Source organism: Mustela erminea, chromosome 8 (genome assembly GCF_009829155.1).
Source record: "Mustela erminea isolate mMusErm1 chromosome 8, mMusErm1.Pri, whole genome shotgun sequence".
Classification (NCBI taxonomy): Eukaryota; Metazoa; Chordata; class Mammalia; order Carnivora; family Mustelidae; genus Mustela; species Mustela erminea.
In genome coordinates this window covers 23,618,395-23,640,355 of record NC_045621.1, presented here as the reverse complement: position 1 = coordinate 23,640,355, position 21,961 = coordinate 23,618,395, and the positions used below count along the sequence as shown (strand labels likewise).

Genomic DNA, 21,961 nt, shown 5'->3' with positions numbered 1-21,961 from the left:
GAGACGGATGGTAGTTGAAGGAATTGGGAATACAGAAGGAAAAGGACAGAGGACTATACATTTTTATTTATTTTTTAATGTGTTAACAAAACACATTTTAGCATCCATATCTAATACCAAATTCTGTACATTAGTGTTAAAAATCTTTGGTTTAACATCCAGTGATATTAAACATGCAGAGTTCTGAAGGAAGGTGTCATTTTTGTGAAGTTATGCAAGAGTAACCATGATGCAGAAAATTACAATCCAAAAAAGAATAAATATGACTACTTACTTAAAGTGAAGGTACAATGATAAAAACACAGAAGATAAAAAGGTTGTAACAAGTGATAGGACAGCATTTAATATGTAAAACTTAAGTTTATCCAGTAAAACTTAGTCTCACTGCTAAACTATAGACTGTATTCAAACTATACAAACAACAGGTTTTGTTCAATTCTCACCAAAATCTGAGTATCTGTAGCCTGTTCCTGGACCATCTGAATTGCTTTTGCCAGATCTTCCTCACCTTCTGGAATACTAAAATTGTCATCTGGTATCTAAATTAAAGAGAAAGAGAATAGGAAGAGCAATCAGGAACATAAAAATACCTTACTTCATTTCAGAAAAAAGTTTTTCTCACAAAACAATGGATCAAAAAAAAAAATACACTTTATGTAAGACACCATGTCAGGCTGAAGTTCTGTGACAAATGGATAACTTACAAGCAGGACATAACTCAATGTCACCTTTGATACACTCGAGATCAGCTTATGGGCATTTGTTCTTATATATAAGGATAAACACAGTCTAACAACTGTGCTGAGAAAAAATTTAAGGTCGCTTCTTTTTCTCAACTCACTAGCAACTACCAATGTCTGGTTTATCAAAAAAAATAGAACTCACTGCCTAGATGCTAAGTTCTTGGAAGAATGTAATTGACTGTAATTATGATATTAATGATGTTTAACACTTGGCATGTGCTTCTTATGTGTTGATCAGTTCTGTCTTTCATATAAAACCTTCAGTAATTTCATGTGGCACGTATTCATATTATCTTTATTTTACTAATAGTAATAAAAAGTTTATCTACTGTTTGTTCTTTTACTTGCCCAGGCCACAAACTGCCAGGCTTGCTTTCACAGTTGTACTTACAACGTCTGTCATCTAGGAGCAACTCAATGTGCCAACTCTCGGAAATAATGATAAGTTCCATCTGAACAGTGAATTAAAGAGAAGATGTGAGACAGGAACTACATTATACAGAATTATAGTTAAGCTGAAGGGAAGCATGGGATCTGAGCTACAGCCAGTAGTGGGACTCTGGGAAACCCATCCAAGAGCAGAATGGATATTAAGGAATGCATGCTGGATAGAGATGACAGTCTGTAGTAAGGATCCACAAAGCAAGGGAGAAGAAGCTAACTTTGAAGCACAAGTACCAGGAAAACCAAAAGAGCCAGATGCATTAACCAATCCAAACTTTCAAACAGAACTTTTACCCTTCACTCTTAAATAGTAGGTATTAGGTAATTCAGCGAAAAACCAGCATCTCTTAAGGAAAACAAAAAATTATAAAGTAAAATGAATGTTTCATAAGAATGACTAGTGAATTTAAAGGCTAAATACCTAAAATGAATGAAAATTACCTCTTCATATTCATAATCATCTTCAGATGCTTCAGTTATGGTGACCTCTGAAATCTTGTCAAGTGTCAATCTCAAAATATATGAAAAAATTATTTATTAAAATTGATTTGATATTAAAATTTAGTATCAGATCCAGTTATCATACCAAGTTGGTAAATGTAATTTAAATTGTTTTTTAAAATTTTTCTTCCCCGTACAACCTACAAATACATTTTGAAACAAAGTATTTTTTATTATTATTTTAAATTATTGTTCTACATAACCCAAACCTATGAAAAACTACCTTTCCATATGTCTATTTACTATCTAATGATTTCCAATTCGAGTCTAAGGCTTACAAAAATGTACATAATAAGATAATATATATTAGAAAGAGATAAGAAAAATGATGGACAGGAAAACTATGGCAGTAAATTTTTAAAATCTATTTCAAACTAACTTAATTTCCCAGAGCTCCTGAGTCTCTCACAGTGTACTCTGACTTCTTTATTTAAAGTACTATGAATTTTTCAGAAGCACACCTATATTTAAATATAAGTAAAAAACACATTTCAATGTTTTCATAATAAAAGTTACTTTAATCTCATTTTTATTACCTCAATTTTAAAATTAAATTTTGTTCTCAGGAAAGGAAGCCTAATTTTTAAGCAAATATAAACTATACAGTAATCCTAATTCAGTGCTTCATAAATTATCAAGAAATTAACATTACCCAACTTTTGTATCAACACAGATGGGACTGGAAAAGATTATGCTGAGTGAAATAAGTCAAGCAGAGAGAGTCAATTATCATATGGTTTCACTTACTTGTGGAGCATAAGGAATAACACGGAGGACATTGGGAGATGGAGAGGAGAAGTGAGTTGGGGGAAAGCGGAGGAGGAGACAAACTATGAGACACTGTGGACTCTGAGAAACAAACTGAGGGTTTTGGAGGGGAGGGGGGTGGGGGACTGGGTGAGCCTGGTGGTGGGTATTATGGAGGGCACGGATTGCATGGAGCACTGGGTGTGGTGCATAAACAATGAATTTTGGAACACTGAAAAGAAATTAAATTAAATGATATAAAAAAAGAAATGAACATTAAAATATCAGGGAAATGACCCTAATAAAAAATTCTAACAGCACGGTTGTAAGACTTTCAAAAATTACAAGTTACTTTAATTACAAATGATAATTTCAAGGTAATATTTAATTTTGAAAGAAATCACAACATACACCAATAACATTATTTTGTTTACATTTTTCCTAATGTATACATGTGATTATGCCAAGTTCAAAATGTTTGAAATTAAGCTTTTTAACATACAGTAATGGTTATGAAAATCAAAGATGAGATTAGCCTAGTTTTCATCCTGCTACTGGTTATGAGAAATCATCTTCCAAGAGCTAGCGAAAAGTGAATAAAACACCTGAAGCTACTTGTAATAAGAATTGGTATCATTTATTAAGTATTTAACAGAAGCCAAGCCCTGTCCTTAAGGTCTTTACATGATCAATCAACTCCTTCTGTCTTCATCCTACCTACAAGCTATTTTCATCTCCATTTTGTAGATCAGGACTTACAGGCACAAGGTCACACAAGCTAGGACCTAACACAGCTGGGAATCAGCCCTGGAGTTAGGTTTCACTACACTAGCCTTAAACCTCTCATTATTCCATGTTCGTTTTCTATATTACGTAAACACTTGAAGTGTTTGCCAATTATCTTACACACAGTTCTAAACCTCTAAAAGATAAGTTATGCAGTCTTTAGTTACTCAGCTCCATCATAAGCTATAAGTCTTCACTGCTTTACCCACTTGAGGACGCACTTAAACCTAGTTCAGTTATAACAAATCCTTAGGAACCTGATACTGTCAAACAAGAATGTATCTTCCCCAAAAATGGTGAAAAGTGATTTAGGCTCAAAAAAATAAATAGTTAATTCACTAATTAAACAACTAATTAAATGACTAGTTAAAAACTAGATTTTTAATTAAATTAATCTAATTTAGTAGATTAGTAGATTAAAATACTACAGAAATAAAAAGATGCATAAAGTTGCATACCTGCAGCTGATCCTATAATTTTTAACTTACCCATACTGGGTACCAGGACTGAAGTACATACTATATTAGTTATCTACTGCTATGGAACAGTTTCCAATAGCACTGACCCCACTCTCCTTTAATCCCTTGCCAGCAGCATTCTTAAAGACCATGAGACTTCCACTAATAGTCTGTTCAAGGTATTTTAGCTTTCACTAACATCCTACTTAAAGAACTTCCAATATCTGTCCTATATTCAGTTCCAGGGACACTCTAATACTTTAAAGTATTTCTTATGTTGGAATCCCACTTTCAGGTATCAAAATCTGTACTTTTTATTATTGCTACATAACCAACTCCCCAAAACTTAAGGCCTAACAATAAGCATCCATTATCTCATAGTATCGTGGTCAAGAATTCAGTGGTGACTTAGCTTGTGTATTTTGATTTGGAGTCTCTCATGAGACCTCCGTCAAGAAGGCAGCCAAGCCTGCTGTCTTCTGAAGGCTCAGCTGAGGCAAGAGGATTCATTTCAAAGATGAACTTTGTTGGCTGAAGGTTTCAATTCTTCCCCATGTGGGTCTCTCCATAAGCTTCTTAAGCCTTCTCAAGATATAGTGGTTAGCTACCTCCAGAATAAGAAATACAAGAAAACAAAGTAGAAGCCACAATACCTTTTATGACGAAGCCTCAGAAGTCACACATCATTTACTCACTATTCTATCGGTTACATAAGTCAACCCTATTCAATACATAAGGGAATTATACAGGAGTATGAGGACCAGGATGCAGAGATCACTGGGCATCATTCTGAAAGCTGGCTATCATAATACCTTAAGAGGTTTCAAGAGTATGAAAGGAGTTAACATATGTAAAGCATTTAGAATGGTGCCTGGCTTCTAGTTAATGCTATGCAAGTATTTGTTATTGTTTTCCTCTTCTAGAAAGAGGGGAGTACCTGTGGAAAAGTCTCATAAGTCTTTCATGGCCCAGTTCTCCCATGCATTAAGATAAATGGATTAAAAAATACATTCTAAATCTTCCTCCTTTCTAAATTTATATCTTTCTGACACATTTTCACTTAATTAGATGAAATTTCCTGAGGTTCAGCTACAGGAAATCAGTCTCTTTTTTTATGGAAAAGAATGCCCTCTTCTGAATGACAGTTACTAAAACTTGATTTTGTAAGAATCACTTGTCTTTAAGTCTCCAGAAAAGCAATGCCATCCTTCATCACTGATCATAACATAAAAATTTCACAAGAAGTAAACATTCTAAAATCATTTGGATAGACTCTGAAATTGTAAATAAGCCAACTGATAAGATTATGTGAAGATGAAACATCAAAGCATAGGTTGTTAATGGCAATATACAGAAAAAAGTGATTTGTCCTCAAAGCTTTGGAATTATCAAACTTGCCACACTGCTACCTAGAAAATACTCGAGGCAACAGCTTTCAAATCCTAATAATACATTGTTTCCCCAAAATCAAAAAGAATGAAAAAATATCATTTTATAAACCTTAAAAAGTATTGTCATATGGATCACTATCATATTTATCCTAATAACAATCCTGTGAGATTGAGTAACACAGATACAGTCATTTCTAAATTAAAAAAAAAAAAGAAAGAAAATGAATCAAGGAGATTAAGAAATTTGACAAAAACCATATACCTACTAGTGATAGAGACATGTTTCCTGAATAAAAAGACCAGGAATTTTCTACAATATCATATTTCTATAGTTTCTACATGTTTCTACAGCGACACAAAAAGAATGTGCAATTTCTATCAAAATCCTAAGCAATGAGCTCTCACTTATTTTCCAAACTGTGAAGTGTTATATTACCAACAGCTAAATCAAATCATTTAAACAGCTCAATTTGAAGACCCTGAAGGAGGGAGAGATATAAAAGAGTAACAGGGCTGCAGACCGAAAGATAAAATCAGCCAAGGGCAATAGATTAATGAGACAAAAGGTCAGGAAGAGGACAAACATCCAAAATAGAAACCACCATTTTCCTTGATTGGTATTTTCAGTATCCACAAAAATGATTTGTAGAGAAAAACCTTCCCAGGAGCAACTGATTTGAAAGGTGATGTTGCAGTATTACTGAAGAAATAAATGTACTTTGGCAAGTATGTTTGTATGCATCTGTCTATCTGGCTTAGCTGGCTAGTAACACAGGGACAAATGCACAAAAGAATCCCCAAATGACTGTGTGGCAGTTTACAAATAAGCATACAGTAAAAAAAATATATAAAAATAAATATGAAAATTAAAAGAGAACGAGAAAGAAGAGAAATAAGACAAAGGTAAAGCTGCAGTGTACCTGCCATAAAGTCTCATGAATTTGGTCAAACCTAAACCACAGGTTTGACCCAAAGCTTCCCAGAAGTCAGGGTAAAGAGGGCAATGTAATTAGATACCAATTCAGTATCCATCCAATGAAAACAGATGAGTTTCTCAGCAGATGTACACCAATTTCTGGCTCTGAAGCCTGAGAAATACTTCGCTCTTCGGTTATCATAAAAAGGACACTGTGGATGGTATAGATATTGATTTTCTTGGCCCTTGGAAATGCCAGAAAGACTGAGTGAAGCAAGATATGATGAAACACCATGTGTAAAAAAAGGTTGGAAACCACTGCTTTAGAAACAGTGTTGCCAGGATAGGAATAAGCAATTGACCAAGAACTGCCTGAATGATAAAAACCCTTTACTCTAGTTCTACTTTTACTGAACAACTTTCTTGTGTAATCTAATCTCTTAAATGATCCTATTCTCCAGGAAATGTCCATACAATGAAGCTGGTCACAGTTCTCAGGCAAGTGATTTTTTTTTTCCCCATTGCAGAATAAACCAGAATTCTGGCTTAAAATCAGTTTCCTAATGCCAACCTGCTTCTGAGTCCTTACAAAACTCCCTTTTTATTATCTGCCTAGTATTCCTTCAAAGAACATTGTTGAACTCCATTTCCAAAATTCATTTTTTCTGTCCTTTCTATTTCCTTCAGATGTAGTTAATGCCTTTCTGCCTGTTCGAGGTCAACTTGACATTTAAAATTGGGCCTGGTTTTCTAGTCTTCTCTTGTCCAGGGTACAGTCTGTGATTCCCCTTCCTCCCTGACCTGCAGACACAGCCCATAGCACCACCCACTTTCTAGAGTCAGAGTCTACACTCAGACCAAGGGTCTCACTCCACATGTCCACTTGTTATGGAAGAAATTTAGTAGGACTTGTGATTTTGCATACTATGAATCAGTTCCCTATACTTGGTCACCATGGGTGAACTAATTGGTTGTTTCTACACTAGCAGAATTTGTACCAGATCTTTACCTTGTAGATCCTATCAGAAAATAGGCCAATATACATCCACACTGAAATTGCCAGGAAACCCTAAATCCATCACAGCACTACAGAAGACACAACTGCAAGAAGCCTCAGAGAAATATTTCAGCAGGGGTAACGGAGCAGAGCTTGAGGTCACAGTTGATACAATGGGGTCACAAACACGGTTCTGCAAATGGACCACAGCCAGAAAGCTATGAACAATTTTCAGATGTGAGCACCACACAAACTTCCTCACACTGGTCTCTTCCATTGCTGCACTGGAGGTAGTGATCACTGACAGCCACAGCATCTTTATAAAGAACTGGAGTGAAACATATAGCTAATTATATTTTACATGATTTCCCAAAGCTACTATAGTCAGAAATTGCTTTGTAATCTTTGCCATCACTGCAGAGCCAATGTACACAGAGGCAATCTAAAATCTAGCCTGGATCCTCGATGATCAACATTTTACTTACTAAATTGAAATAAAAGTACTGTAAATAGCAAACATCATAGTCATGGTCCGCTTTCTAAGGAATGCCAGTTTCAATAATGTAAGTTAACTGAATAATATATACCAAAGACGGCAAATAACTGGCACACTTGCTTCCACTTCCCCCATTGTTGTTTGCTTCCAACAGTCTTTCCCACTAAGGCTTCAGGGGATCTCAGAACACTTATTAACAACATACCAGAAAGCCACTACTGATTCAACAGACTCGGCAAGAGTGGAAGTTTACTGACTACTCCTGCCCCAGATACCACCGCCATCTTCTGCCTCAGAAGCTGAAAAATATCTTTTTTTCAAAATATAAGTCTCTTTGTTCTCATGGTGGGTGGTGGTTTAAGTTTTTCCAACTTCTAAGCCAGGAGATCCAAGGATATGAGCTCCACATATTATACCTCTTATCTGAAAATATAAAGGCCAGTAGTTAAGAAACTGTCCTATAGCTTTCTTACTTCAATTATATTCCTTAGACCAGCAGCACCTGCAGCACCTGGGAGCTTGTTAGCAATGCAGAATCTCAACCCTGACTGGGACTTACTGAATTAGAGTCCTTTTTTAAAGATCAATATTCTTTGATTCATATGCACATTAAAGTTTGCCCAGACTAGAGGACACACAACAAAATACAATTTTTTTCTTTTCAAATAGCTTATGATTTTCATGCAGGTGAAATTTGGCACGACAGGTTTAGTGACATGTTTTTTGGTCTAGAGTCTACATTCAGACTGTCTATCCTTTTATTTGAATATATGTAGGGTGCAACTAAGCATCCAGGGGAAAATTCGTTTTTCCAATGACAGTAAGAAATAGGTGACTTGAGTACATAATGATTATTAAGGCTTTTAAAAATATCTTCTCACTCAATACTATAAACATTCCAGAGAAGAAACAAAACAGATAACTGTTTAACTAAATGTTAAAAATAATAGAATTTTAAATGAAAAAAATTCAATTTTAATTAAAGTGATCAGTGAACATTACTATTGCAATGAAAGATTGTCTATGGATGTCATTTAAGAAAACAAGCATGAATCTTATTACATGGGGTATCTAAGTATGATGACCATATTTCAGGTGACTAGTTTAGTAGAATCTATAATTTTGTACTTTCATAAACAGTTGACTTTGGGACTGCATTCAGAGTTGATTAGCTTCAAAGGACTGGCTTAAACTCACTCAACCCTCAGAAACTGCTGTTGGGGCCAAAGGAGACCTTTTCAGTGGCCAGCAAACATGTCCATGATCTAACTAGTGAAATTCTTAGTGTTGGAATGCCTTGTAAGATAAAATAATCAAAATCTAGTTAAGGGAGCGACAATCAGTGCAAAGGGAGGTACACTTTGGGGGAGGTTCACTTTCTTAGAGTCCACGTATTCCATTATTCTTCCTTGAACAAGTCTTTCAACAAGTAGCAACAAAATCAATTAAGTATTAGTTTTCTTAGTACAGTAATACCGCCTGCATCTGCAGTTGGATTGAGCATTCCCAAATGTCCACAGCCACATATTAACTGCAGTTCCCACTGTAACTGAAAACCTTACCCAAGAGTACTCATTTCTAACACAGAATTCATTGTCAAAGACAGCCAACCTCTACAAGCACTTGACCCTTTACAAAGCACATAGTTAAAACCTAGCCTTGTAGGGCAACTGGGTGGCTCAGTGGGTTAAAGCCTCTGCCTTCAGCCCTGGTCATAATCCCAGGGTCCTGGGATCAAGCCCCCCATCAGGATCTCTGCTCAGCAGGAAGCCTACTTCCCCAGACTTTCTCTATGCCTGCCTCTCTGCCTACTTGTGATCTCTGTCAAATAAATAAATAAAGTTTAAAAAAAAAAAAACTTGCCTTATATTTTACAATGTTGCAAATATCTTTCAAATGAAGAGTTCTCCAGAGAACTCATACTCTGTAAACAGATTTCTTAAAAGCTCTGGAGATAGCTAAAAAAGGAACTAGGTGCATGTGTGTTTGTATCTTGCCTTGTGGAAGTTTAAAAAATAAAAGCAGCTATATCCTGAACTACTCAGAAGAGAAACAGATAACTCCTACCTTTACAGCTATTACATTACAAAGAAGGGGTGTTGCAGGGTTAAGAATTATTTTTCCTCTACACAGTCTCTGAACTCATAATGGAACCTTTACTAATGAAGCCATTTCCCTCATAGTGGATCCTGGCTATTTCTGGTTTGGGCCCTATTAATCTGTACATGTTCTTTATGTTTAAATGTTTAACACCAAAGAAAAGGGTAACTTCCTGGAGAATTAGAGTCAGTATCTTGCAAAGACTTAATATTGATATTTTGTTGTCTAGTGTTCTACGGAGCATCTGTTCAGTCATAAATAAGGGCAGCCCAAGACCAAATGCAGTAGATTAAAAGTGATTAAGTATATGTGCAAAGTAGAGAACATCAGATTTCTGATTCATTTGTGCATATTATAACTTTTATTTATCTACTGTGATAGTTCAATTAAATTACCTGAGAGCTAAAGACTTGAAACTCAGAAAGTCTCACTTCAGCAACTATCACAATTGCCTTAAGCAACAATGTCAAATAACATTATACAGTCAACTCTTAATTATGCATGTTAAGAGAGCCCGGGGAAACAGGGATAATTGGCATTCTAAAGTAATCCTCGAACTTCATTTAACTAACAGTTAAAGCCTCTCTCATGACTAAACCTCTTACCTAAACACTGAATGTAGGAATATTGGCAAAATATGTAGTTTTGCTATCCCTTGACTACCCTTTGGTTAAAACACAAAATATCAGCCAACTAAAGAAAGACGGAAGAAAAGCAAAGGGGACAGGTAATTCAGAAATTGGATAACAAAATCGTAAAATGTTAGAGTCATTTATATTTACAAATATGATTACTTGGAAAATTCTTTGTAAGACAGGTTTTGTGCAGACTACTATATATTGACAGTTGTGACTCAGCAATATCTCTGAAAATTAAGTCAACCTAAAAACTATGCTATATTGAAGTCCCACAACTTGCAAAAAAAGCTAACTCAGTGTGTTTGTCTCAGATTAACAATTAAACTACATGTTACAGGAATCATCTTAATGTAAATAAAAACAAAATGCCTGGGTACCATTCACTACCAGGGACACTAGATAACTTTACACTTGATGTAAGTAAGTTCTTAAAGAATTGTTGACTCATTTCTGAATTTAAAAAGGAATATTACTGGAAAAGGCAGCTATTTATAGAGTTATGAATAGTATACAGCTTCATTTAAGACATTGAGGCACCAACATTTCATTTACATTGATTTTGAACTATTCAAACTTACATTCCTACAAAAATGTTTGCCTTAAATAAAACACTACATATTATCTTTGGTCTTTGCAACTAAGTTCTTCAAAGCTCCTCGAAGTACCATTGTGTACAGAGCCTAAGGCAGGACAGGTGAAACAGTTTGCCAAAGCCCACAAAATGTTATCACTGTTAGATCTCTAAAGTCTTGAATTAAAGCTGGGGCATTCACAGTTGGACAAAAAATAAAGTAGATTTTAGAGTTTCCTCGATATCTTTAAGAATAGAACAGATAATCATCTCTCTCCTATCTGCCTGGGGTTAAAAAAAAAAAAAAAGGTATCTTTTTCTCATCAACTCTCCGATCTCTCCAGTACAATTAAGTCTATATGCCTAGACAATGTGAGCTCAAAAGCCATCCCAAGAAATAGTGAACCTAATTATTCACATATCGCTATTCCCTTTTTCTCGTATTTCCATTGTTAATTGTTCATCACTATCTGATTTCTTCCTAACATCTCTGAGGCTCTCAGCTCACCAGTCATCATTTAGTTGCTTTAAAATAAAAATGCAATAATTGTAATTAAATAGCCAAAAATGAAACTACCTAGGTAGTTGACGCTTACAAAACAAATCTTTTAAGCACTGGACAACGGAAGTATCTACAGAATCACAGGCTGAATGCTCAGAGCTTCAGCTCTTTAAAGCCCAGAGGCAGAGGTCCTCCACGGTTTCCTAACTTGCCTGACTGAACTGATTCCCACGATATTCTGAAGGCTGGGGGCTTATTTGGGAAGCCCTAAGGAGGGCTGAATCAATTCGTTGTACCATCCTAACAGGAAACTTCCATCCAAAGTTTGCAGAGTGGTTACTAAGTACACGATTCCCGAAGGTTCTTCCAACAGGAACACGGTCGCCTAACACTCCCAAAAGGCAAGTCTTTGCGGCGGGGAGCTCTCAGGGGTACACGGTGGCGCGGACGCCACCTTGAGGTCCAGGAGGCGTTCTGGCCCGCTGCGCGGCCACAAACCGCATTGGACGCCCCGGATGGGAAGCCCGCGCCCTCGCCCGCAAACCCGTTACCAAAGGGAGCGCCTGAGGCCGCGCCTACACGTAAGGATACGCTCCAGGTAGTAGGCGCCCTCGGCGGCCACCGCCTCCGCGGTGTCCCCAGCAGCCGTGAGGTCCATGCCCAACGCTTCCTCCAGCACCCGCAGGGCTGACGAGGGCATCCCTTGCTTAGCAGCCATAGGACGCGCTCCCGGGCCCCGCCCCCGGACAGCCTCGCGTCTCCCGGAGACCAAAAGCCAAGACGCTCGCCCACAACCGCACGCAGCTCTCGCGAGACTCTGACACCCTCGCGGCTCCCACCCGGCCAGCTCCGCGCTCTGAAAGGCTGCCCAGCCTTAAAGCGTTGTTGCCCTCTGACCTGCGCTGGTTACCACGGCAACGTCGTTGCCTAGTTACCTGGGACGCAGTTCCTGGAGTGGATGAGAGGAGGAGCAAGAAACAGTTGGCTTGGATTATGTACATTTTCTTACAGAACCAGCTTTTCTTCTCTTTCTTTTTTTTTCTCCCCGTTTCGACCCTAGCGTTTCTTTCTCGCTTCATTTTCTTCCCTAAGTTTCCTTTCTCCTGGTTTTTACATACCCATCATATCAGCCCCTTAATTTTATGTGTGGAGACCCTTAATTGTCCCTAGGGAAGACTCCTGGAAAGAAGAAAGAACCAGCGTACAGGAGGAAAAAAAAAGAGAGAGAGAGAGAGAAATGATTATTGAGAGACTGACTCAGCAGCACGAACCTCAGTCGCTTAGCAATAAAGACCTAGGGTAGTCACCTTAGTCAATTTCCTTCTTGACCTCCTTTAAAATATTTATCTGGACATGTGTTTTGACTTCAGTTTCATACACTGGGGCTTGAAAGAGTATGTATAGTGTTGACTTCTGCTAAGAGAAAGACACTTTTATAAGAACTATGAGGTACAGACGGTCTTAACACAATGTGTGGTAAATAATATTGGCCCAATCACACACACTCCTTTTGCAATGACAGACTCTTCAGGTTTGTATTGTGTATATATCGGAAGCATCTGCTAGGCCTTTTTCGTTGCAGATTCTTTTCCATTCTATGTTTCTTGATGAAAACTGGATGCCATGTGTGGAATATAAGAAACAGCACAGAGGATCATAGAGGAAGGGAGGGAAAACTCAATGGGAAGTCATCAGAGAGGGAGACAAACCCTGAGAGACTCTTAACTATAGGAAACAAACAGAGTTCCTGGAGGGGAGGTTATTGGGTGATAGACATTAAAGAGGGCATGTGATGTGATGAGCACTGTGTTTTATAGGCAACTGACGAGTTATTGAACTCTACATCTGAAACTAATGTTGGTGAATTGAATTTAAATTAAAAAAGAAAACAAAGAGCAATTCATTATAAAAGCTCCCATTTATTACCAAAAAAATATAATAATTATAGTGGTAACTTCCTAATAGATGATTGAGAGCCTGGATGTTGGAACCAGAGCCTGCTCCAACACTTACTAGTTGCATTCAGAGCCTGGCCCCAATACTTACTAGTTAGGAAACCTTGGGGCAAACCACTTACTGCCTCCAGCCTCAATTTCCTCATTATAAAATGAGGATAATAATAATACCTTCTACAAAGCATTGTTGCAAAGGGTAAAATATAAAGAATGAGGAAATTACCAGACACAAAGTAGATACTAAGAAATAGATTTGTTTTCTATTGATATTAATTGCTTAGTTTTGTTATGTTTTTTAGAAAAACCAAGGGTCACAATTAGTCATAATCCTCCCTCATTTCTCATATCTATTATTAATAACTTATTCTTTGCCCTTGATGTCTCACACCAAACATACCCTCAATGTTCGTCAAATGCAAGAAACAATTACAAGGGGCTGAAAATACAGGAGAAGAACTCTGAAATTGGGGAATCGGCTGCTTTTACAGAAAGTCTGTTATTTGTTCCCAAGGGAGACATTACCTCACACGCTCAGGTTTGTCTTCTGTAAACACTTGCTTGAGAAATGGCCTGGGTGAGGAATGGTCAGGGTTTTGCACATCCAGCAAGGCATGAAGGAGCATGAGAGAGCCAGGAAGGAAGGTCTTTCAGAAAAATTAATGTTTAATTTGATTTATGTGTGTGTGTTACATTGGCTGTTGGCTGTTGTTAGCTTTTAGATATAATATGTATATCATGTTCTACATAAGGTTTGAATCCTGGCTCTTCTGTATGACCTTAATTAACTTAAGCTCCTTGAGCCTCTAGTTTCCTCTTCTCTAAAATGGATATTTTAATACCTATGTTACTAAAATATAAATAGTAAGTGAAATGTCTTCTTTAGGAAAATGTATATTTACCTCTCCTGCTCATTTTTTAATTAGATTATTCATTTGGAGAGTGTTGAATTGTATAAGTTCTTTATATATTTTGGACTAACCATTTATCAGATATGTCATTTGCAAATATCTTCTCCCATTCCATAGGCTTTCTTTTAGTTTTGTGGATAGTTTCCTTCACTGTGCAGAAGCTTTTCATTTTGATGAAGATCCAAAAAATTATTTGTGCTTTTGTTTCTCTTGCCTCAGGAGACCTGTCTAGAAGCAGTTTGCTATGGTCCAGTTCAAAGAGGTTACTGTCTGTGTTCTCCTCTGAGATATTTATGGTTTCAGCTCTCACAGCTAATTCGTTCATCCATTTTGAATTTATTTTTGTGTATGATGTAAGAAAGTGGTCCAGTTTCATTCTTTTGCATGTTGCAGTCCAATTATCCCAACACCATTTGTTGAAGAGACTGTCTTTTCCCCATTGGAAATTGTTCCCTGCTTCATTGAAGATTAGTTAACCTAGAGTTTTGGGAAACTTTCTCAGTTTTCTATTCTGTTCTGTTTATCTATGTCTCTGTTTTTGTGCTAATAACATACTATTTTGATCACTACAGCTTTGTCATATAACTTGAACTCCAGAATTGTGATGCCTCCAGCTTTGCTTTTCTTTTTCAAAGTTTCTTTGGCTATTGGGAATCTTCTGTGGTTCATAACAAATTTTAGGACTTTTTGTTCTAGTTCTGTGAAAAATTAAAAAGTAACACAGGAAAAAACAGGTATTGATGAGGATGTGGAGAAAGGGGAGCCCTCTTGCACTGTTGGTGAGAATGCAAACTGGTACAGTCCTGGAAAACAATATAAAACTTCCTCAAAAAAGCTAAAAATAGAACTACCCTATGATCCAACAATCACAATACTGGGTATTTACCCAAAGAATACAAAAATACTAATTCTAAGAGATACATGCACCCTGATGTATCTACAAGGACCAAATTATGGAAACAACCTCCACTGATGAATGGATAAAAAGATGTGGTATATATGCACAGTGGAATATTACATAGCCATGAAGGAGAGTGAAGTCTTTCCATTTGCGATGACCTGGTGGAATTAAAAAGTATTATGTTAAGCAAAGTAAGTCAAAGAAAGACTAATACTATATGATTTCACTCATATGTGGAATTTAAGAAACAAAACAAACATGAAAAGGGTGGGGGGGACAAGAGACAAAGAGAGGCGAACCAAAAAACAGACTCTCTGCCATGGAGAACAAACTGATGGTTAGTAGATGACAGTAGGTAGAAGGGTGGGTTAAATAGGTGATGCTCACCACAACATCTGTTCTATGGAAGTATTGAATCACTATATGGTACACCTGAAACTAATGTTGTGCTGTATGTTAACTAACAGGAATTTAGTGAAGAACTTCTTAAAAATACAAAATAGTAAATGAAATTGAATATGTAAAAATCACTTATCTCCATATCTGATATATCAAATATTTTTAATAAAAAATTGTTAATAAAATTGACTTAAAATGTTGAGTGATATGCTGATCCCAAACTGGATATTATATTTGGAAGAAACTTACATATATAGGAACAATTTTAAGACAAAACTTAAATGTTTTTAGAAACATGTAGCACTCAGAGCCTCTGGGTGGTTCAGTTGGCTAAGTGTCTGCCTTCTGCTCAGGTCACAATCGCGGGGTCCTGAGATCCAGTCCCACATCCCACATTGGGCTTCCTGCTCAGCCAGGAGTCTGCTTCTCCCTCTGCCTGCCCCTCCTCCTGCTTGTGCATGCATGTACTCTCCCACTATCAAATAAATAAATAAAATCTTTTAAAAAATTTTATGAAAACATGTAGCACTCAAAAAAAGGGAAGGTTTAGGGTGCCTTGGTGACTCAATGGTTAAAGCCTCTGCTTTTGGCTCAGGTCATGATCCCGGGGTCCTGGGATTGAGCCCCGCATCAGGCTCTCTGCTCAGAAGAGAGCCTGCTTCCTCCTCTCTCTCTGCCTGCCTCTCTGCCTACTTGTGATCTCTGTCTGTCAAATAAATAATTTTTTTTAAAAAGCGGGGAGAAAGGTTTTAATAGAGTCATAAGAAAATAAATAATGACCATTATCCACCACGTCAGGTAGAAGGGAATTGGGAAAGATTCTTGTCAAAGAACTTTTTATGTTTTTATTAAAAAAATATTGTAACTCAAAAAAATACCATCACTGTACTCCTCAAAAAATTTGTTTTAATCTGGACATCTTATTCTCTAAAAATTCTAAATAACCGAAGTTTAACTTCAGAGTTCACAATCTGACTATATCAATTTCATGGATTTTAAATTGACAAGTCACCCAAGATATTTTTGGTTCAATTATAATTTAAACACATTTCACAGGGACCTACATTACAGTATATTTAAAAGTTCAAATGAAAAGCATCTTTAAAATTTTTAAACCTTTAGATCTCTACGATAAACATGTAACTTGTTAAAACAATGAAATAAAAGAAAAGATAATCTTAACAAATACAATTAGAATCAATAATTGCCTTTAAATACAAAACAGGATATAAACTTCTGTGGCGACTGCTAATATCTTAAAACTAAGGTTTTGCAAGGGATGACTTTTAAAACATTTTTACATTGGTATTACTGTTCTGTTAGTTGCTGGTTTAATTTTAAAAGGGTGTGAATGCCTCACTAAGGAAAAACAAAAACTTCAGATCATGTAGTTTCAATTATCATGCTGTCCTACAGTCCTGCTATCATGTAGTCTTTCTATTCTATAGCCCTTCCTTTTAAAAATATTTTACAAGCTTCTTTGAAGTGATGAAAAAGAAAGTAACTTCACATTTTGACAAATGAATGGCAAGCTCTCTACTTTTCTCTTGAATATGTTCCTGAAAGAGGTAAATAAAGAAAGAAAATGGAGACAGTCAATATAAAGCAACAAGTACAAAGGACAACAGATTTTATTTGATCCCGGCCTAAATGCTCCATTTTTGTAAAAGTGAAATTATTTTTAAAAGCAAAACCAGGAAGTAATTTGACAATGGATTTACTCTTCCCATTTGTAGTTCAAAGCAGAAAATATTCATATGCAAAAATATAGTAAAGTACTATTCAGCTTTCACAAGTATGAGTGTTAATTGCTTCCAATGGAGCCCAAGCCATTTACTGATATATCTCTTTATAAAAGTAACCATTTTATTTTCTTTCAAAACTTCACAGTAAGTGGTAGTCAGTTTTAGAATTTCACAATTAATAAGAAGTAATGGTCACTGACTATGGTGAAAATTATCATTTTTCAAGAATACATCTGTATTTTCCCTTTTTATATGATTAAGCTTTTGAAAATCCATGTCTTCTGTACTCTCATTTCAAGTAGGTCAAACATGTTCAATCCTCTGATTCTGAAGATCACAAGACCTTGGCTTAACCTGGTAAGAATATTTCATTCCATTTGATTACACTGATCAGTTCCTGAGTTGACATGTGATCTAAAAGGAAGCAACGACACATGATGGGAATTTGTTGGGAATTATGGTAAAGAGACTCTTACTCTGTTTCTAGGGACTTATGTTCCAGAGTTGCCACAGCTACCTTGTAAATATAAAGGAAATTTCTGTTCAAGAATTGAGTCAATGTGAAAAAGCAAGAAAACCCAAGCCCAGATAAAATTACCTGAACCTCTAGTACACACATTTATATTTCCTTGTTCTGTCAGCTGAGAACCTAGAAACAATATCCCTATAAAAATGAGCACATCTATGACAAAATCTTGGTTTCTAATACCATTTTTCAATAAAAGGGATGGCCATTGGAGAATTGCCAAATGTAGGGCTGAACTGAGAATGTATGAGTTGAGCCTGGAAAATCTCATAGTCCCAGAAAGTAAAAATACTCCCATCACTAAAAACTAACAATAATAGAGTACATTAAAGAGAGAAGCCAGTTGAAAGAGTTCCTTAAAATATGCAAAGCTAGAACAATTTGAGCAACAAAATTAATAAAGTAGTATTGGAGTATAACCCAAAGTATAAAACAAATATTTGTTTAAAAATATTTGAAATATTTGTTTTAAAAAATATGAGTCAATTTTATGAGTCAATTTAATATAAATAAATGATTAGATACATAAATAAACAGAGGAGAAGGACACATCTCCTGTCAAGAATTCCAAATAATATATGTAGATGTGCCACATTATAAGAGTAGAGCCTAATTCTCCATCCCTTAAGTGTGTACTACATATGGTGGCTTTCTTCAAAGACTATAATATGGAATGGGGGAGTGGAAAGAGTAACTTCAAAATGGAGAACCTTGGCAAACCACCTCAAAAACCCATGACCCCAGACTAATTATGAGAAAAATATGGGACAAATCTCAGTTAAGGGACATTCTACAAAACACCAGTACTCCCTAAAATAGTCAAGATCATCAAAAGCAAGGAAAATGTGGAAAACCATCACAGACATAATGGATAACTGTAATGTAAGATCTTGGAACAAAAACAATGGACCTTAGGTAAGTACTAAAGAAATCTGAATAAAGTATGCCTTTCAGCTAATAATAACATATCAATATTGGTTCATTATACATAGTAATTGCACCATATTCATGTAGAATGGTAATAACAGGGAAAACTAGGTGTGTGTATATGGGAATTTTACATACTATCCTCACAACTTCTTGGTAAATCTAAAACTATCCCAAAACTGAAAGTTCATTTAAATAAAATTACTCAAATCTATATTCTAATAAAGCCCTAAACAAAACTCACCTCTTGACATTTCTCTTACTAGAAACAATAAATTACTTTTGCTTCAGCTAATTTCTGTTGGGCTTTCTGCCACTTGCCATTCAACAAGACTCAGGTGATATATCTTTATTAATTTTCACACAGTTTAAAGATATACTTTACTGCTATGGGTTTTTTTTTCCTTAAAGAAATGTCTGATATAACATATCTATGTCCATTTAACACAAAGATGGAAGAAACACAGTTTCTTCTCACACATAATTGAAAACTGGTGAGTTATTTTAAGAATTTGGGGCACCCTCCTCTATCTTGTCTACTGGTCACATGCTTCCTTATCTATGGATGGAAAAGAGAAAGAAAAAAAGAAGTTGCCAAGTTAAAGGCAACAACAATGGCAGTGACTGGAAAGAGAGTAATCTTGCAGAGAACAGTACAAGTTAGAAGTTGTAGTTGGAGCAGGGGTACGTAGAAAAGGAAGTCCAACATGGGAGATCATCATGACAATTCCAGCAGTGAACACGAAATGAGCATCTAATGCCCACATCCAGCATTGGAGGCTTGTGGAAATTCCTCTGTCCAATATTCAGTGGGGTTTATAGTAATTTCCAAGACAGCCTTGTTAGATGGAGCTTTCTTTCAGACGTTGAAAGTTTAAATGCCACAGTTCCATAACTAAAAGCAATGGAGCAGATTTATCTAAAGGGTTTTGTAATCCCTGATTGTATATAATATTTCTTAGCATTCCACAGTTATTCAAGCCAGTAGAAATAACAAAAGAAGAAAAAGGAAAGCCTAGGAGAGGAGATGGGAGGGGAGGGGAGGGGAGGGAAGGGGACTTCTGAAAGAGTCAGATGTTAATTATTATAATGAAAAATGTTGTATATGTTATGATAAATGAATTCTTCAGTTCAATAACCACTCTTGCTTTGAACCCTACATCTCCCCTCCACACCCCATCAAAGTTTTGTCACTTTTTGCTGTTTTGGTAAATACTGCAACTATCATGGTAAATAAGAATACTTATTTCATACCATTATCATAAGAATTTAGAGGAGCTTAACAAATACGAAGCATAATGCTTGGCATACTGTAAATAAATGATAAAAGATCACAATTTCTAACTGATTAATTACATTTTACTCACTGAGCATACCTATATTAGAAAACTATTTTGTGCTAGGCACAACACTAAGCTTAAGAGAAGATATAAAAATCCACATACTTATTCTATGCTACAGAAATATTAGTATTGAAAATCTCTATTTTTTTAATCTAGGGTTTTTTTTGGTGTTAATAATAAATGGACCTAAGTTCCAGATGCACCTTCCTCCAACCTCACACAGACACGCCATTATTTTGAGCACTTATATATTTTGTTTTTCTTATCAATAATTTAAAAATTCCTTGGGCACAAGGAGGTGTTTCTAAAGCTTTAGTAATATCTGCAGGAGAAAAATAATATATGTTTTACAAAAATATAAGAGGGATTTTGATAACAAGAGTTGTCTGATGACAAAATAAAGCAGGAGAAACAGGATCTAAGTAAGGATAGCAACAACTAAGCTAACAATTATGAAGGCTCTAATTTTCCATACTTTAAGTAGAATTCTATGGAAACTGACATCCTCCCAATATTCCTTCACATTTCTCAGCATTTACAGAATATTAGTTTAAAATTCTTTACTAACACCAATATCCAGAAAAGGTTTGTTTATGTAAATTTACTTATTCATTATCATTTTTCATATTTATATACTTTAAGCAGTCAATGCCTTGCAATAATTTCTTTTTTACACAAAAACATTTGAAATATTAAAACCAATAGAATGTAAAATATTCATATGACTGAACTTAGAAGCAAGAGAACATTAAGTAGGGGTTATTACTAGATGATCAAGAATTCCTAATAAACATATCAGAATGTCCAATGGCTACTGTATCGAATACGTGAATTTAGAAGGAAATAAATATTTTATTTTCTAAGAAACTTCAGTAGTAGAATAAAATCTTTTCAATAAGATTATTCACAATTTTGGCTTCTGAGAATAAAACATAATCTGGAAAATATTTCTGAAAATCCCTCTTCCTATATGATTTTGTGACTGTGAAGGCCATTGAGCCTACAACCACCCACAGCACTCTCAACCATTAGTTTTCATTCCCTAACAAGTAGTGAACTATAGTGTCTTTTTATGCTTGCTATCATTTCAACTTATGATATTGCAAAGTGTATCTTATCATTTTCTTCTTCTTTGTATTTTTGGCCAATTTGTGAGAACTGTTTGTAATTACTGATATTAGGTTTTAGTCTATAAATTCTATTATACATATTTGTCCACATTTATCATCTTGCTATTGACCTCATAATACATTTAAAAATGAAAAACTTTTAATTTTCCTGTAGTTAATTATGGTTATATTTTCTTTTATGTTTTCTGGGTGTACAGTCTTGATTAAGAATATTTTGCCAAATCATGGATACTATAAATGCTCTCCTAAATACTAAAAGCCCCTATGGTTCTTATTTTTTATTTTCTATATTGGTCTTTAATTCATCTATGGTTTATTTTGTGTAGGAGATAAAATAGATTCCAACCCAGTGGCTAGTCAATAATACCAGAACTTTTTAAAATAATTTCTCCTTTCCTATTTATTCATGAAATACTTATTTTATTCTTTTAATTTGTTTTTTGTTTTTTTTTCCTATACCAATGCCATACCAATTCATGTTTAGTGGTTTTAGTTTTTTGTTGTTTTATTTGTTTGTTTGTTTGTTTGTTTGTTTCCAGATATAGCATTTGGCTATCTAGAACATTGAGACCTCTCTCCTATACTTCTTTTTTCTTAGTTAATTTGGGGCAATAGACATTCATATTATTTATACATGCCTCCTCCCTCCCAAAAAAAGCCCACTTTGGAATTCTAATAAGAGCTGCATTGAATATGTATATTAATTTTAGAAGTATTGACTTCCTAACAACATCTTCTCATCCAAGGACATAGTATACTTTTCCATTTTCTCAATATTGTTTTATGTCCTTCAATAAGATTTCATACTTTTACATCATGAACTATTCCATTCTTTAT

The 21,961-nt window shown here is 35.5% G+C and overlaps 1 protein-coding gene and 1 long non-coding RNA gene across 5 annotated transcripts in view; both read right to left on the bottom strand.

The window, feature by feature from the left end:
• The window catches only part of SPAG16 (sperm associated antigen 16), a 1,029,828-nt gene extending 1,017,668 nt beyond the window's left edge, over positions 1-12,160 (bottom strand). Inside the window, exons 1-3 of one of the 2 annotated variants that reach the window (XM_032354709.1) lie at positions 11,882-12,160; positions 1,629-1,675; positions 444-539 (exon numbers count right to left, since the gene is read on the bottom strand). In XM_032354709.1, the coding sequence (XP_032210600.1) occupies positions 444-539; positions 1,629-1,675; positions 11,882-12,008 (270 nt within the window). In that variant the 5' untranslated portion in view covers positions 12,009-12,160. The remainder of the gene's footprint in view (positions 1-443; positions 540-1,628; positions 1,676-11,881) is intronic. The other variant, XM_032354710.1, reaches the window with a different exon arrangement.
• A 4,177-nt stretch (positions 12,161-16,337) lies between these two features.
• The window catches only part of LOC116597249, a 35,107-nt gene continuing 29,483 nt past the window's right edge, over positions 16,338-21,961 (bottom strand). For all 3 annotated transcript variants that reach the window (XR_004288520.1, XR_004288519.1, XR_004288521.1), the window contains one exon: positions 16,338-17,012. This is a non-coding gene — a long non-coding RNA (uncharacterized LOC116597249). The remainder of the gene's footprint in view (positions 17,013-21,961) is intronic.